The sequence below is a fragment of the Trichosurus vulpecula genome, chromosome 2 (assembly GCF_011100635.1).
Source record: "Trichosurus vulpecula isolate mTriVul1 chromosome 2, mTriVul1.pri, whole genome shotgun sequence".
Classification (NCBI taxonomy): domain Eukaryota; kingdom Metazoa; phylum Chordata; class Mammalia; order Diprotodontia; family Phalangeridae; genus Trichosurus; species Trichosurus vulpecula.
Genome location: NC_050574.1, coordinates 263,931,615 through 263,950,407, shown reverse-complemented (window position 1 = coordinate 263,950,407; position 18,793 = coordinate 263,931,615). Strand labels below are relative to the sequence as shown.

General features: G+C 38.6%; 2 protein-coding genes across 2 annotated transcripts in view; one reads left to right on the top strand and one right to left on the bottom strand.

The window, feature by feature from the left end:
* Positions 1–2,490: 2,490 nt before the first annotated feature.
* Positions 2,491–18,793, bottom strand: part of LOC118837834 (aldehyde oxidase 4-like) — a 137,645-nt gene continuing 121,342 nt past the window's right edge. The window contains exons 29-35 of the mRNA XM_036744943.1: positions 11,668–11,742; positions 10,603–10,655; positions 10,080–10,194; positions 9,176–9,241; positions 5,276–5,461; positions 4,536–4,703; positions 2,491–2,544 (exon numbers count right to left, since the gene is read on the bottom strand). Coding sequence (XP_036600838.1) covers positions 2,491–2,544; positions 4,536–4,703; positions 5,276–5,461; positions 9,176–9,241; positions 10,080–10,194; positions 10,603–10,655; positions 11,668–11,742 — 717 coding nt within the window. The remainder of the gene's footprint in view (positions 2,545–4,535; positions 4,704–5,275; positions 5,462–9,175; positions 9,242–10,079; positions 10,195–10,602; positions 10,656–11,667; positions 11,743–18,793) is intronic.
* Positions 14,226–16,524, top strand: LOC118840069 (succinate-semialdehyde dehydrogenase, mitochondrial-like). The gene is given in 3 exon segments (XM_036747574.1): positions 14,226–14,273; positions 15,044–16,025; positions 16,028–16,524. Coding segments are annotated over 3 exon segments (1,527 nt in total).

Below are 18,793 nucleotides of genomic sequence, written 5' to 3'. Positions count from 1 at the left end.
TTATTATTATTTCGTATTTCATAAACAGCCTCCTACTCTTACGTAAAATAATACATACCTATTCCTTTTAAATCAGACTTAAGAGTCATTTCAATAAAGTAGTCATAAGAAAATACCAGTCACCATCACCACTCTGCTCCACTCCACCACACAAATGACAAACACGAAACCTGATTTATCAGAAAATATGGAATCATGAAAACCTTAGACATGACTGAATCCAGCAGACTACACAGGAATCTCCTCTCAAATATCCCTAATAAGTTTTCATCAATCTGCTACTTGAAGATTTCTTACAGTGGGTTCCCATCTCTACTTTAAAGTGTTTTCTAAAGACTACTTTAATTATTAGTAAGTCTTAGACAAGGTCGTATCTCCCTCTTTGCTATTTAAACTTATTGTGCCTCATCAATAGCATTTTTATTAAGTGTTTACTATGTGCCAGGCACTGTGCTAAGTGCTGGGAATACAAATATAAAGAAATGAAAGACAGTCCTCGACCTTTAAGAAATTACATTTTAATGTGAAAAGACAATACATTAAAGGGACCTACAAAGGAAGATGAAGGAGGAAAAGGCATCCCCATAAGGGCTTGGAGGCAAAGCCCAGAGTCAGAAGCAGAACTGGGAAGGGAATGAAGGGTGACTGGCCTGGGGATGTCCTAAAAATGCAGGTTCTAACAGTAGGTCACCACCAAAAGAAGGCTACAGAGATGGAGACATCTTCCAGTGTGAGAAGGCATTTAACACAGTGCGGTGAAGTCTAGAGAATTATTAGTGGAATTTACTTCAGCAAAAAAGGACAATCCTAAAAACTCTTAAGTGTTACTGACCTTCAAATACTAGTTTAAAAATAAAATTGCATTTTTTACATCACCAAATTTACTCCAATATCTTTCATCTTCCACTCTCCCCAAGAGCCATCCCATATAACAAATAACATTTTAAGGCAAAAGAAGAGAAAGAAGGGAAAAATCAGCAAAACTAATTAATATGTCAAAAAGTCTGAAAAAATGTGAATGTACCACAATCATGGACCTCCCAATTCTATAAAAATGTAGGAGAGGGGGTGTCTTTCACATGTCTTATGTAGAGCCATGGTAGTTTATAATTTTGGAACATTGATTTTTTTGTGGTTGCTCTTTCTCTTTACATTGTTGTAGTCATGAATATATCTATGTTCTCCATATATATGCATATATATTCTCCATACATGCATATGTGTGTATGTATACATATATGTATTATGTGTGTGTATATATATATACACAGAGCAAATATGTGTGTGTGTATATATATATATATATGTATATATATATACACACATATTTGCTCTGCTTGCTTCATTTTTCACCAGCTTATGTGGATCTTTCTATGTTTCTCTATATTCATCACATCATCATTTCTTACCACACAGTAATGTGCCATTATATTCATGTACTCCAATTTGTTTAGCCATTCCCCAGTCAATAAGCATGTACTTTGTTTTCAATTCCTTGTTGTCAAATAAAGTGCTACTATAAAATATTTTGGTGTATATGGGGAGGTGATTCCTATCAGCGATCTCCTTGACATATAAGACTCATCATATTCAATTATGTGTTTGTATGTAAAAAGCACACTCCTCCAGGGCAGGAACTTTTGCATATTTGTCTTTATATCTCCAATGTCTAATACAATGGTTTGCACACAGTAGGTGCTTAATAAATGATTATTTAATTGAATTAATTTATAAAAGGAAAAGTTAATAGTCTAGTTTGGCTGGTGTCTTAAGAGAAGTAATATGAGATGGGATTGGAAGTATAGCGAGTTGCCCAGGTCTTGTAGGCTTTGGATGCCAGATAAGTAATATACATTATTTAGGATGTAGCAGAGTTTAGGGAGACAATAGAGGATTTCGGATGGAGAAGGGATGATATGTGTAGACAACCATATAGAAAAGATTACTCACATAGTTTTATGAGAGGATTGAAGGTATGGGAGAAATTTGATGAGGGAAAGTCAGTTAGGAGGTTATTACAAAATTATAAGAGAGGCAATGAGTGCAAAAAAGAGAGAACAGATAGAACTGTTTGAATCCATGGGACTGGGCTAGTGGTTTGTAGTCCTGGCTTCTGGTGTTCATAGACTATATAGCATGGCTATGGAGACGAGAGACTCAAGCAGATGCTACGTTGAATTTCACCATTTGGTGATGTCTTTTGAATTTGACTTTCAGAGACTGTATGTCAAAGAATTCTGATCAACTGGAGCCAGAAGACAAGAGTTTATTCTCTAGTTTGTGCCATACAGATGGGTAGGATCGAGTATTTTTGCATGACTTTTTTTCCTTTCGAGACTTTAGTGGACTTCTGTTCCTAAACACAATGATCAGAGATTTTAAGCACAATGCTAAAGGGTAGTCTAAAGTTTAGAAGTCAAAGTACATTTGGTTTGATTTGAGCCTTTTAAAATCAATCTTAAATATAACTACTTTCTATTCTCTCGCATTTTAGGAAACGTGGATGGACCAAGGTTTGAAAGTTGAAGGGTCATCTCTGGGAATCTAAAAGGAAGGACAAAAGGAAAATAAGAGCATAAGATTAATTTTTAAATCAACCATAACCCATTCATTCCCACTCATCTCATGTAACTCTTGTTAACATTTTCCCATAGGTTCACCATAGAGGATCCATTCAATGTATTGGATGTCTTTCCTCACATTCTCCTGACATCAAGAAAATTCAAGTAGAACATTAAAGCTGTCTATCTTTCCTTTCTCTCCCTTCTCACAGGACCAATCCATTTTCTCTTCTTATCTCAAATTTTCCTGATGATATCTTTTATGCCTGTTCTTGAAAACTCTTCATCGGTCATATGTTGCAGTCTGCTCACATCAACTATAGGCCTCAGATTTTCAATTCCTTGGAGATTTACATGTGCCATGTCTCACAGGTGTGCAATCATGACAGAATAGTGGTATTAAAAAGATGGCACTTCTGAGTATTTAGAAGAGTCTTTGCAGTTTCCTGAAAGTAACCTAGGTACAAGTCCACTCCACTCCTCTTTCTTCTGTACATTTACACCTTTGCCCTTTCACACATACTTTTTTTCCTTCCTGCTTTCCAGTTCCTCTGTATGTGCTGTCTTCCCCCTTAGAATATAAGCTATTTATGGTTGAGGATTTGTTTACCTTTGTATCCCCAGACTTTAGCATAGCACACGCGGTAAGCACCTAACAAAAGCTCTGCCTTGGTTTCTCTCTCTTTCCCTACATCTTCTCTCTTCTTTCTCTTTCTGTCTTTCTATCTCTCTTCCTCCTTCTCTTCCTCCTCCTCCTCCTTCTCCTTCTTCTTCTCCTTCTTCTTCTCCTTCTACTCCTTCTCCTTCTCTTTCTTCTCCTCCTTCTCCTTCTCCTCCTTCTCCTTCTCCTTCTCTTCATCCTCGTCCTCGTCCTCATTTTCCTCCTCCTCCTCTTCCTCCTTCTCCTTCTTCTTCTTCTTCTTCTTCTTCTCTCTTTCTCTCTATCCTCTCTCTCTCTTTCTGTACTGTCTCTCTTATTTTCTTCCACTCTGTTTCTTTCTCTCTACATCTCTGTTTGTCTCTCTGTCTCTGTCCCTCTCTCCAAATTAGGCATACATTTGTACTGTCACAGATATATAAACTAATGGAAAAGCACTATAGGTAGTCAAATTTCTCATTTGGCAACTCAACCTTTTTGATGGGGTGGAGACCTCTTCTGTCTTTAAAGACCAAGTGAAGTAATAAAAATTGAGAAAAGCACATGCAGAGCAGTGAGACCTGGTTCCCTTCCAATTTGGGTTTGTTTCTTCAAAAGTGGTAACCAGAGGTGAGAGCAGATTAGTCTGACTGAATCACTGAGTGAGAAGCTTCCAAAGGGAACAAGTATAGAAGATGTTTTTGCACTTCATGAGCACATAAATGCCAAGATATATGAATAGCCAGCCCAGATATTCATTGAACTCACAAATACCACAGGAATAATTAAGGCCAAACCAGTCTTTGTGTTCTAGGAAAGATGTAGGGACACCACAAAGAGTGCACAACAGCCCAGCAGCTGGATGGGCTGAGTCTAGAGGGATTGGAAGCAGCAAAGATGGGAAGTCCACTATGGTAGCATGTTGAGGGGCATAGCTGTTTTAGGGAGGAAGAAAATGCTCATGGAATGGTCTGAGTCCCTTATATACACATTTGTGAAAAATCTGTATTTCTACCCAGGCATCTAAATTGTAAAGGAAGACTAAAAGAGAAAAATAAAACTACCAGCATTATCTCCATTGAGCAAACTCTTATTTTGGGTTTGAGACAACTAAAATATTATTTACTGAGTTTTGTTTGGATCTTTTGGCTGGTGCAAATCAAAGTCAATACTGGGGGAAAGAGACGAAACTAAATTTTTTTTCGGTACAATTAGGGAAATATGATCTTTGGTGTCATTGGATGTGCTTAAATCTAATTAATAAATGAAAAAGACAAAGGCTCTGAAAGCCCATGGAAGTTATCAAATCACAATTACTCCCTCCCAACCCTCCATACCTGTTCAGTAAACTGATCCACACACGACATTCTAATCATCTCAGGAGTTGATGGGCTATTCAAAGTGAAGGGCTCCGTCAGTCCCCTACCCCTGCGTGCTGCAGCCACTGCATCAGTAATAGCAAAGAACACAGATGCTCCCATGAACATCCCAGCCTCCCCTAGGCCCTAATAGGAGAAGAGGAAGGAATCAGGAGGGCAGTCTTCATTTACGTCTGACACACATTCTGTCCCAATACCAGCTACCGAGAATCTGCTGAATGGTCAGAATTTCATTTCCCCTCTAAACAACAAAGAACAATCTTCATAAAGCAGACCAAATCAATCTATAAATTGCTATATTGTATAGATCAAGATGCCAGGCCACTAGACAGAATGTCAGCGCAGCTTATCACTCTCATTCTACCTTTCATAAAAGTGTGAAAGATGTGATCCCTCCCTGTCAAAAACACCAGAAAAAATGATGCAAAGAAAAATGCAATCTTTGCAGCAGAATTTTAAAAACCTAACTATTCAGTAATCTTAGAATTATGAAAGCATAGAATGTTAAAGCTAGGAGAAGAAAAAAAAACTTTTGAGATAGATTATGTACTGCACAGTTTACTTTAAAGATTGAGTCTGAGTTCAAATGACCTAGTAACATGTCATAGCTTGTTAAAGAAATCAAGACCTCTGATTTTTTCTGCTTTCCTTTTTGGTGGTAACGATGGAAAAAAGAATAAAATTCTGGATATCCTTACCTTGGATGAGTAGATGGCTATTGGGTTTCGGGAACGCACAAAGGTGACATAGAACTCTTCTGGGATTTGACTGACTGTAGGGATTTTATAATCTTCTGAGCCCCTAGAGTAAAGAACACCTTCTGGGGAATATTTCAATTCTTCAGTTGTATATAATCCCATGCCTTGGATAAATCCACCTTCAATCTACATCCAAAAAAAATTACATGGTTTATGAAAGTCAAAATATACTAAATTTTAATACTTTCTTGTGAAAGTGAGTTCTTAATCAATCCTGAGTCAAAACCAGAGGGCCTTCTTAATCATTTGGTATAACACAAAAAAAGCTTATTTTAAAAGACACTGATAATATTGTACCAAGACAGCATTTTGGCTTTTTTCATCCCTTTTTTAAACAAATTATTGTGGAAAGGAAAGCTAATACTAACCAGTGCTTTCTCATATTTTCTGCCACTTTGTGAAAAATAGAGAAAAAATTCTATAAGTAGCCATGATAATTGTGAAAATTACCTTTAGTTTAAGCCCTTATCACCTTTTGGATAGACTATAACAGTCAGTCAGTCTAACTGGTGTCTTTGCCTCAAATCTCTTTTCACTGTAATCCCTCTTCCACTTAACATCAAAGTGATTTTCTTAAAGCACAGATCTTGTCTGCCACTTCCCTATTAATTAAATTTTGGTAGTTCCCTATTACCTCTAGGATCAAATACAGGATGTCCCAAAAGTCTTCGTGCAATTTTATGCTGTTAAAGCTTAAAATGATTTTGTTCATCTTTAGTTGAATCAATTAACAAGCATTTATTAAACACTGACAACCAGGCACTTTGCTATGCACTGGTGAAATGTTAATGTGATTGAAGATCTTCCCTGCCCATTAATAGGCTTCATGTGGAGCCCATTAACAGAAGCTTGATTAGGGGAGGCTTGTTTTATAGGAAAGCTCACATCTTTTGCTAATTTTTAGTTAGGCACTGGGTCAGGAGTCAGAGCCTTCTGGTTCTGAGAAATGTATATATACTCTGAGGCTAGCATTTTGCTTTGGGGCTCACTCATCAAAAGATTTTTTGTGTGATTTGGCCAGAAGAGCCTCTGGGTAGCTGTAAAGGAGCCCCCCAGCTTTGAAAACGCAGGGGTTGGTACTTCTCTCTTTGATAACGATGTATGTATTGCCTTGGTCGGACAGTTAGAAGCCCTGTCTGTTGGTCTTTTCTGTTTGTATTTTCTGTTTATAATTTCTGCTTGTAATTTCTGTGTGTATTTTCTCTGAAGTCAGGGTGCTGACTTTTCCCCTGAACTAAGTAAATGGTATATGTGTTTAATTAAAGTAAGATTGTTGACCCTTTTAAAGTTGCTTTCCTTTAGAAAAGCAGATCAAAGAACTTGTGCTAGCAGCCCTCTTGTGTGCTGGTGTTATTGGTCTTACACCTCCACAGCAGCTGCAAGTACCATTGCTGTTACAACTGGAAATAAAAAGAAAAGTCAAAAACAGTCCCTGCTTCAAGATATTTACATTCTACTGAGTGGAGTAAGATGACTAGAAAGAAAAAAAGGAGTCAGCTTCATATTTCATCCAGCTTACTGTTTTCAGATCTCATCATGGTTCCCTTCCCTGCATGTGGGTGGCTAATGTTTTTAAACCCAAGTAAAATACTTTATCTTCATCCCTATTTAATTTCCACACATTGCCCTCAGTTCTGTCTTCTGAAGCCAAAAGAACTTCTAATCCCTATTCCATATGGCAAATTCTCACTTATTTGGCAGGTTTCATATATGTACCCCCTGAATTTTCTTCAAGGTAAATATTCCTAGATCAAGCAAAGGAAATCCTTGACAGAAGTGACAAACTTGACAGCGATGCAGGAACAGTTTACAAAATTCCTTAGAGAAGGGAAGAGGCAAAAAGAATAGAGAAAGTCACAAATGATATTAATCTCAAGTGAGATTGCAATAACATCTATTACTATTGATCCACGGGTGTGTTTTCTAATCTTTTGAAATGATCTATACACATATATGTGTAATCCATTATTATCTTTGGGGAAAAAACATTAAAAAGGGAAGAGACAGGCAAATTTTTCTCTTTTACTTATACTTGCCTGAATGATTCCAATAGTAGAAAAATCTGCTGCATTTATTGTTTATTGATCATAAATCTACAACCTCTAATTCTTCTAATTCCCAAATGACTCAGTAAAACTAAACATAGACTTAAAGACTCTCTTCTATTGATAGTCTCTCATGTATATATTAAGACAACCCATGAATCCTCCTGGTAACCCCAACCAGGAAGAAATTGTTCAGTACCTTTTGTTTAATACTAAATGAGGCATAAAATAGGCAGAAATATACTTGACAGAGATGTTTTCCATTAGAAATGGAAGGAAGGCATGCATGAAGGAAAGAAGGCAGGCAGGCAGGAAGGAAGGAAAGAAGGAAGGAAGGAAGGAAGGAAGGAAGGAAGGAAAGAAGAGAAGGAAGAAAGGAAGGAAGGAAGGAAGGGAAGGAAGAAAGGAGGGAAGGAAGAAAGCAAGGAAGGGAAGAAGGAAGGAAGGAAGGAAGGGAGGGAGTAAAATAATAATAAATGCCTACTATATCCCAGGTTATTCTATGTGGTGCCAGGCCCTGTACTAAGTGTTTTTACAAATGTTATCTCATTTAATCTTCACAATAACTCTGGGAAGTTACTACTATAATCCTCATATTATTATTATTATTATATTATTATTATTATTGATGCTATTATTATTCCCATTTTACAGTTGAGGAAACTCAGGTAGGCAGAGGTTAAGTGACTTGTTTAGGCTCACACAGTTAATGTTTGAGGTCATATTTGAATTTAGGTCTTCTTGACTCTAGGCCTAGCATTTTATTCCATTATACCACTTCATTGTCTCTAGGAGGATGTTCTGAGTAAGGTCCACATGATCTTTAGAAGATGAGTCTCTCCAAGTGGTCCTGGTAGCAGGTGATACTGTGTTGATTACATCATGTCCTAGAACATTACAGGGACTCCTCAAGAAGGAACATGATCCATCAGGTAAAAAAAGCCAACAATCCATGCAGGAAAATAAAAAAAACTAAAAGCAGCGTATACTAAAATTTTCAGTGTACTTTAAGCTTTAATGAGCTTAAAACTGTCCACTGTCAGACTATAACATGTGATTGAATGACCAATTACTGTGTTAGTCCACCAGTGCATATATCTGGACAGGCATTGCCTTTGGATAATGAGTTGGTCTAAAAACTAAATGGGAGAAAGACAGCTGGCAAGCTTATATTTGAGAAATCATGTGACACTTTTAACAATCACATTAGTCTCTTCAGGACTCTCAAAGGTTCTTAAGTTTCCTTTTCATTTACCATGCCTTCCATCTCTTTTTGTAGCAGCTTGACTGAGATATGCAAATAAATCATCCTGGGTAGACCTCTGGAAGGAAGATAGAGAAGGAAATAGCCAATGGCTCCCAGTAGCTACTCTTACTATGAATGCCCATGATGTAGAGGGTGATGAGGAAGCCCTATTGCAACAACTAATATTCTTCTTCTTCCTAAATGGACATAATTTGTAATGAGGTTGTCTGTGAGCAATGTACATAGACAGATAGCTGGAGAAATGTGGTGGCATCAGGGAGGGGATAATCCTTGGTGTCCATGTTCCTAAAAGTGACAGACTGAAAAACGTTCATACACACTGGAGTAGAAGAATTTCAGGTGTGATTTTGTTTTTGAGTTTTAACGTAAAATGAAAACGTGCATTGGATGAGAAGGCAAGAAAAGAGCATAGTTTGGAAACAGCTCTCAGCAATATCATGAAGAAGAATCCCCCCAAATAACTATCAAAATAGTAAAAGATCAAAAAAGAAGTTGCATATAGGTGATGTGGCATTGGTTGTTACACACCTGCCCCATGTCAATAGCAGGATTTATGCTGAAAGCAGCATCCATGAAGATGTCAGTTCTGAGGAGCTGAGAAAAAATGGAAAAAAAAATACATCAGGAAACATATAATCTGAATAACCTAGCTTTAAAAGTGAATAGTTTTAGACAAAACTATGCACAAAATTTTGTCTGTTTAGTCTCCAAAACTTCAGTTTAGATAAGGAAAAATAGGGGATACATGGGGGAAAGAGGCAACAAGTTTCCTAATGAACCCCTCTAATACACATGTGCTAAGCAAGCCAGGTACACCCACAAAATATGTTCAGCTTTAAGTCATAAGACAGGACTTTCTAGCTATGCCAAAGGCCATGTAGCATATTTGGACAAGGATGATGTTTTCAGATAGTACATTGTATATGTATGTTTGTTCACCCATGCACACACAGACATGTGCCTCTATTGGGGGATATAATACAGAAAAGTAAATACAGTATTTTTTGCAAAACAAATATGCAGTGACTTGAGGCTAGGTACTAATAATACAAAAGAGTACTATAATAGAAAAAATAATGACTTGGAGTCAGGATGACCCGAATTCAAATTTTGAGTTAGATAATTAGCCATTATTACTCCCATTTTATGGATTATGAAAGTGAGGTGAAGAGAGACTAAGTAACTTGCCCAAGGTCACACAGCTGGCAGGTGTCTGAGGCTGGATTTGAGCTTGGGTCTGTGCTGACTCCAGGCCCAATACTCTATCCATCGCACCACCTGACTGCCTTAAGGAACCAAAGAAGGCCAGACAACTAGGTTAGGGAAGATTCAGGACTAGAACCTAGGTCTCCCAACTCTCATTCTTCCATTTCATATATTCCATGAGAAAATGCCCTGAGAAATTTTCATTGTATATTTCATTGTATATTACCTTATGAGCTCCAGTCAGACAGTCAATCTCAACTTCAGAACAGGCTACTCCATAAACAAAATATGGATATGGATTACCTTCTTCTTTCTCCCAGTCCATATATGTCTGATAGCCCCTGAGAAGATAATGCCATATAGATCAGGATAGAAACAGAAAGAGAACATTTTATCCTACTGGGATGAATCTTTTTTACCTACCTGTGCTCCAGCCCAGCCAGAGGTAGCACAATATGGTCATCCTGCCTCCTATTAGATAATTCCCCCTAGGCAGCTCTCTGAAACAGTTGTTGCCTACAGGCACTGCTTTTCTACTCTTGCTGCGGCTATGTGATACCCTTTCCTTTACCCTGCTTCCACTGCAGTAATTGAGCTACTGGTGGAAAAATCCCTTGTTTACAGAGTTGTATGTATGGAGATAGTGGGAACAACTTTCCCTTAGGATGTAAATCTCTTGGGATGTATGACTGCTTGAGATGTCTGTGGAACCTCCACAATCACTGGAAAAAGCAAAAAATATGCCTTACCTGAAATATCCAGTAGCTGAAAGACTGATGGATTCCTTGTAAGCTTGAGAAATCTGTGAAAGGAGAATATTTTAGAAGTAAACAAGAGTGTGGGAAAATTAGTAAAATGTTTTCTGTTGGAGACTCCACCTCTCTTTTGCACCTATCTCTGTCCTTACTTCCTCCTCCAGTCTGAATTGGATCTATGTACCCATTGTCTTCATTCTTCTAGGTATATGAATGACAGCAACAATAACAAGAGTAACTAGTATTCATATAGCAGTTTCAATTTTTCCAAATTATCTATTTTACATTTTGTAATGCTCTCTATTGTTTGGTTGTGAATTCTTCTCCTCCCTGCAGATCTGACAGGTAGACTATTCCTTGCCCTTCTAGTTTGCTTACCTTTTATATCTAAATCATGTACCCATTTTGACATGACTTTCAATTTTTCAGAGTTTTAGATATATCACTTCATTTGATCTTCACAATAACCTTATAAGGACGGCCACATAATTTAATGATTATGAAGGCCAATGAAGGCCATATAATTAATGATTAATATCAATTTTTCATTGTGCTCCCTAGGTCCTTTTCCTTTCTGAATATACACCTAAGTATGTAAGGGATGAATATGGTGATGTATTAGTAAACATCTTTATTCAGGACACACTTTTAAGATTAATCTGTGCTATTAATATTTTCTTAAGTCTAGATAATCAACAAAACAGTAAATCAAGCTCTGATTTAGTGTTTGATTTCCATGGTGTAAATGCCCACACTATAAATTTGACAGTCTCCTCTGTTGACTGGGGCTGGCTTCAGCACAGTCCTGGATGAGAAGGAGAAATTACTTTACATCATTCCCTGTCATTTTAATATTACAGAAGTGTTTGGTTTTTTTTCTTACAGTGAAGTAAGGTGGGTAGAAATGGGTGAATCAGTTTTGCATTTGATTAAATATTGACCTATCTCTTACCACAAATAAAATTGTAAAACAGTATTTTCTTCAACCTTTCCAGTAGAAGCCACCAATCTCAAACATTTGTTTGGTTGAAGTTACCCTTTCTTGGTGGCAACACTTACCCAATCTTCCCATTTTCCTTTTGGGTTTTTCCTGATGATAGGCTCAAGGCGCGTCAAAAGAATCCGACAGGCATTCTAGGAATGTTAAGATTTGGAACAGCATCAGAAATAAGATACTCCAAAAGCATATTGCTAAATGGTTCCAATTCAAATGGACATTGAAATTTATCTACTATACTTCCTTGTCATCTTTAATTCTGTCTCAACTAATATTTCTCCAAGTTTGTCTCTCTACTTATACCTCTGCTGTGATTTCCTCACACATCAGTCACCAAACTACTGCTAACAACTGGGGCTCACATATTCTTTGCCATTTTCTCCAATTCAAATGGTCTTTTTCATTTCACTCAACTTGTTTTAACTGTCTGATTTAAAACCATCCTAATCCATTCCATTTCTAGTCCTGATCTTATCAAAATATGATGCCCACCTCCGGATCCCACATTTAAAGTTGAATTTTTCTGACAAGGAAATTTGTCCTTTAAAATATTTAATTTTAAATGATCATAAAATTTGATGTTTGTGAATATCTATAATATTTACACAAAGATATTTTTCTCCTCACTTCAGACCACCCACTCAAAGATCTCTATTGATCTCTGACGCAAGATCAAGATCTCAGTCCAGGCTTCAAAGCACTTTTAACAGTTCAGCCATTCTCTAACAGAATAGTGGAATATTGGACCTAGAAGAGGGGCCTTAGATATCATCTAGTCCAGGGGTGAGGAACCTGTGGCCTTGAGGCCACATGTAGCCCTCAAAGATTCTCTAATGTAGCCCTTTGACTGAATCCAAATTTCACAGAACAAATCCTTTTATCAAGGATGCTTCTTATTCCTTTTATTAAGGGGGTTTGTTTTGTGAAGTTTGGATTCAGTCAAACGGCCACACTTGAGGATCTAGAGGGCCATATGTAGCCTGAAGGCTGCTGATTTCCCACCCCTGAATTCTAGTCTAATCTGCTAATTTCCAAAAGTAGGAGGCTGGAATGCAGAGAAGGTGAGGACCCTGGCTATTGTCACAGAGTTGGTTAGTGGTATGGCCAGAAATAGAACCTAAGTGACTCCTAGTCCCATAATTTTTCCACTACACCTGACCATCTCTCTTTACTTTCCATTTAACAAAGAATTATTCTATGGCTGAAAAAAAATGGAAACAATATAAAAATGATCCATTTGAAAGAGCTACATGAACAAAGCTTTAGACTGCCTTTAAATATATTAAAAGAAGAAAACATAGTATCATGTGGAACATAAAGACATATTTTTTTTTTATTTCATTGCATTGCATTCAAGATAACCATGGGACATCTTTGGCAACAGAAAAGGTCAATGCTACTTCCCAAGACAGGTACAAGTTGTCAAATTTAATACACCACAATTTTGTGACAATGTGAAATATTTTAGTACAATTATTCTATCATAGTTAACACTTTTAAGAGAGTGATTTCAGACTGAATGGTTCTTCATGTTTATGTAATTAAATAGTGTAACATTTCTCATGCATCACACTATAATTTGTTCACTTTAAGAAAATTTATGCTGTAGCATTTAATATTTCATAGATAAATAACTCTAATTTTTCTTTAAAAGACTTTCAGTTATTTAGATATGCTAAACAATCAAGGTAAAATTCAAATGCTAGGGCATTCCAAGATGGACCAATGAATATATGAGGTATCCTGAAAGTCTTAGTGAAGTTTTTAGCTGTTAAAACTTAAAACTGTTCTAAGAATGGTTTAAAACTGTACTAAGACTTTTGGAATACACCTATATAATACAGGAGCTAAAATTAAGTTGGTCTTTTTCATGTTGTCACTTTAATATAATTTTACTTTATAATAACACATTGGTCATTTCTTAAAATATACCTCACTACATAGTACCTGAAGGATCTAATCCAATAATCATTCAAATAAAGAATTGAAAGAAAAAAATGCTTGTAGAAACCCAAATATATAGTTGAAAATAAAGTCAATAATCTTTATTTTTGTCTAAATGATATAAGATATTTGAACCTATCTTAATGACTCACTATATTGTTATGTTTTCATTTAAGTGTTGGTTACTTTGAGGACACAATCATTGTGGGCTAATATTGGTATTATTATCTAAAATAAGTAATATTCAAAGAGAAACTTTATATTATTCCTGTTTCCCTGTAAAAGAGGAGAGTTATGGGGGCAGAGCCAAGATGGCAGTTGGAAAGCAGGGACTTGCTTAAGCTCTCCCCCAAATCCCTCCAAACACCTGTAAAAAATGGCTCTGAATAAATTCTAGAGCTGAAGAACCCACAAAATAGCAGAGGGAAGCAGGTCTCCAGCCCAGGACAGCCTGGATGGTCACTGGGAAGGGTCTACCACAAGGTGCTGAGAGTGGAGCACAGCCCAGCATGGGCTGGGGCAGGACAGACCAGACCAGGAGTCAGCCTGGAGCCAGGGCCATGAGTCATTGAGCTGTGGCAGTTACCAGACTTCTCAATCCACAAACGCCAAAGACCACTGAGCAGTTTAGTGGAAAAACTGCTAGATTGGGTTAGAAAGCAGTCAAGCCCCAGCCATGGGGGAGGCAGAGGTGGCACAAAAGTGGGAGCAGCAGCAGCAGGAGGCTCCTGTGGCTGCTTCCAGAGTTCCAGTGTCAGCTGCTTCCAGAGTTCCAGTGTCAGCTGCTTCCAGAGTTCCTGGCTCACGCAGTGGGAGGAATCAAGCTGTAGATCAGAGGGAGTGCAGGGCTTGTTTTGCCCTGCTTGAATCTGGGTCGCAATCCTGGTTGGCAGTTCTTGGGGGAGGAGGAACACTGCTGTGGTAGAGCTTGCAGTGACAGTGGAGTAGAAGTAGCTCTGAAAACATCAGCGCAGCCCCTAAAGCTTGGGACAAAGCATTCTCTACTCTACAAGCAGTCATACCCTGACAAAAAGCTCAAAGGTCAAGTAGCTGGCTGGGAACATAAACAGGCAGTGAAAACGGACTCAGATTCAGACTCTAGAATCTTTTTTTGGTGACAAAGAAGATCAAAACAAACAGCCAGAAGAAGTCAACAAAGTCAGAGAGCCTACATCAAAAGCCTCCAAGGAAAATATGAATTTTGGTCTCAGGCCATGGAAGAGCTCAAAAAGGATTTGGAAAAGCAAGTAAGAGAAGTAGAGGAAAAATTGGGAAGAGAAATGAAAGAGATGCAAGAAAACCATGAAAAACAAGTCAACAACTTGCTAAAGGAGATCCAAAAAATACTGAAGAAAATAACACCTTAAAAAAATAGACTAACCCAAATGGCAAAAGACCTCCAAAAAGCCAATGAGGAGAAGAATTCCTTGAAAGGAAGAATTAGCCAAATGGAAAAGGTGGTCCAAAAGACCACTGAAGAAAATACCACCTTAGCCATACTGGCTCCAAAGCTACAGCAGGGGGCCAGCCGGGCTCCCAGAGGCCCTGCTGTGCACTGACACCTTTGTGGGGGGCCACTGGCTGCCTGCTGTCTCAGGTACCTTCCCAGTGCAGGACCTGGCCAGTGGTGCCCAGCTAGGGCGAGTGGCCAACTGCAGGGTGGCTGAGGCCCGAGGGGTCTTGAGCACTGCCCACCAGGCATTCTGCAACTGGGGTAGGGGGTCTCTGCCAAGGAAAAGAATTCATTACTGCAAAAAATGGTGTGATCTGATGATAAAGAATAAAGATGACCTTGCCAAGATAATCACAGCTGAAAATAGAAAGCCCTTAAAGGAGGCCCAAGGAGAAGTTCTTTATTCAGCCTTTTTCTTGCAGTGGTTTTCAGAAGAAGTACAACACATTTATGGAGATGTCGTTTATACCCCTGCCAAGAACAGGTGTGGCCTGATCCTGAAGCAGCCTGTTGGGGTGGCTGCCATCATCACACCATGGAATTTTCCCAGTGCCATGATTACCCAAAAGGTAGGAGCAGCTTTGGTAACTGGTTGTACAGTGGTGGTGAAACCTGAAGAAGATACACCTCTTTCTGCCCTGGCCCTTGGTGAGCTTGCCAACCAAACAAGAATTCCTGCAGGTGTCTATAATGTGGTTCCCTGCTCTCGCGAGAACAAGGAGGCTGGGGAAGCTCTTTGTACTGATCCATTGGTATCCAAAATTTCTATTATTGGCTCAAGGACAACAGGAACGATTCTTTTGCACTATGCTGCTGACTCTGTGAAGAGGGTCTCCATGGAGCTAGGAGGGCATGCCCCATTTATCGTGTTTGACAGTGCCAATGTGGACCAAGCGGTGGTGGGTGCCCTGGCTTCCAAATACAGAAATTCATGTGCTCGCACGAATCGTTTCTTGGTGCAAAGGGGGATCCATGATTCCTTCATGAAGAAGTTTGCTGAAGCCATTAATAGAGAGCTGCGTGTAGTAATAGATTTGAGGAGAGAACTACCCAAGGCCCATTGATTAATGAAAAAGCAGTGGAAAAGGTAGAGAAACATGTAAGTGATGCGGTTTCCAAAGGAGCCACCATTGTGACAGGAAGGAAACGGCACAGCTTTGGGAAGAACTTTTTTGAGCCAACTCTCCTTAGCCACATCACTGTAGACATGCTGTGTTCTCAGGAAGAAACTTTTATCCCCCTAGCACCAGTTATTAAATTTGATACAGAGGAAGAAGCCCTTGCTATCGCCAATGCAGTGGATGTGGGTTTAGCAGGTTATTTTTACTCTCAGGATCCAGCCAAGATCTGGAGGGTGGCTGAGCAACTAGAAGTTGGCAGGGCTAGAGTGAACAAGGAACTATTGTCCATGACGGAATGCCCTTTAGGTGAGGTGAAGCAATCTGGTCTTGGACAAGAAGGTTCAAAGTATGGTACTGATGAATATCTGGAACTGAAGTATGTGTGTTATGGTAGCTTATAGGAATCACCAGATGTTCTGTAACTAAGGGGGAAAAATCCCTCTACAGATGTAGAGAAATGCCATATAATATATTTCTGATAAACCTTTAGAATCCTTATAAATGACCTGTAAATATAAATTTTAAAGAACCTCATCCAATCCCACATTATCTCATGCATTAGTGGACAGTGCTCCTCAGATACTTGACTGGAACAAGAGGTGAAACCTGTAAGTGTCCTTGCTTTGAGTGTAGCCTGAGCAAGAAGGTCCCTCATGAAGAGGTTAGGAGTAAGTGGTTAGGAGTGAGTGGTGACTGAAAGCACCAGAACAGCCATATCATAAACCCATTTCACCTCTAATAGGGCTCCATAGCATGGCGGTCCTGGGTGTGCAGAAGAAATGCCTTCTTGCACATCCTGGCTGCCTGGGCATTGCAACTGAGATACAATCTGGCCTATTTTTAAAAACAGTTTGAAATAATACAGGGTGTCTGTGTTTCTTTGCGGACAGAAGGAACATTTCCTCTCTTTTTCTCCCTCTGGCTCACTTCTTAAAATTGAGTCTATTATTTGTGTTTGTTGAAAGGAAAAAAAATTGTGTAGGCTCTGTTTCACCTCCTTATTTAAGAAGTAAGCAGGGGATTGCAGCTGTAGAGTTTGAAGAAGGAGCTCTAGACTGGAAGTCAGGATACCTAGACTTAAGTATCTAAACTTTTTTGGCAATTTTGGCAAACCATCATGTCTCTAGCCTTCAGTCATCTTATCTGCAAAATGGTGATAACTTACATTCCCCTTCCTAATTCACAGGGATGCTGTTAAGATTAAAACTATGCCCAGGCCTTCATAGAAAGAAGGTATCTATTTTGGAAAAATGAGAGTGCCACGTAAGTACAAGATGTCATTATTATAGCTCATAGCCCTCTGTAGTTTGCACATGGCTTTCTGTTTAAGGAACCAGAGGTAGGTGCTGCCACATTATTATCTCCATTTTACAGATGAGGAAACTGAGGCTTAGAGCAGTTTATATGTGATTATATTGCTAATAAGTAGTGAAGGTAGATTCCCTAACACATGCCCCAGTGTTCATCCTACTAGTCTGAGATGATTTTCGATTGTTTTCATCGTATTATCATTATGATTATTACTGTTTAACAGCAGTGTCCCCAATCAGCTCTACCCTTGCCACTTAGACGTACAGTGGAATGAGTCCACAGGAGAACCTTAACACAAGATACTCTATGTTAGCGATATTCTGGCTAGCCCCATTGTTTGTCCAAGAGGACTGCCTTAAGGTTAGTTCTGTAGGAGACCTAAGTGATAGTCACCAAGACAGTGGGGTCAAAATCAAATAGAAACAGGGGGCCACTAAATCATACAAAACCACATATGATCATTATCTATATTCCATTGTATTTGGTTTGTTAATTTGTTAATTTTTAAAATTAATTTAATTTGTTAATTAATTTTGTTAATTTGTTTTGTTATTTCTCAGTTACATTTTAATCTGATTTGGGCATGTAGTCTGAAGGCCAAGTGTTTTGACACCTCTGATTTTCCTTCCAGTCCTGCTTTAGAGGGGATTGTTCCTCTCTCCTCAAAAAGAGAAGCCCATATTAAACCTGAAAAAAGAGAATCAGGTTGGTGTAGTGAGAAGAGCCTTGGATATGGAGTGAGGATCTGAGTTTAAGTCTTGGCTCTGCTGTTTTGGGAGCTCAAGCAAATCACTTCACCTCTGTGGGGTTTATCATCTGCAGAGTGTTAGGACTGAGCTAGATGAACCTTGAAGGTCCTGGTCAACTCTAAATCCTAACAACTGTGAACTTATGCAAGTTTTCCACAATTTGAGGTTGGTGCCATGGAGAATGAATAACTAGAGGGTTTTATACCTCATCACAAATCTGGTTGTTGAGTTAATTGAAAATTTCAGTGACCTTTGGTGCATTACCTAATCTATAAAGGGCCATCAAGTTACATGGAGAACTTACAAACTGATACTTTGGGAAATGCCCTCTAACACTAAGATTGGCCATCCCTCACTAAATAAAAACTGATAAAGTGTTTGATTTCTGAGCTGATTCTCCACTCTCTTCTTCTTCTTCTTCTACTGTCATGCACAGATTCCCCAAGACGTCAAAGGGGAGGTCTGGGTATAGAAGAGAGAAAGGAATGAAGTGGAAATTATGTACACAGCTCTGAAGGGGGCCTGTGCCTAAATAATCCCGAGCCTCTTATAAAACTGTATTTCTGAGCTCCATCTAATACTTATTAGTCCCTTAGTCTTTCTCCTTAGT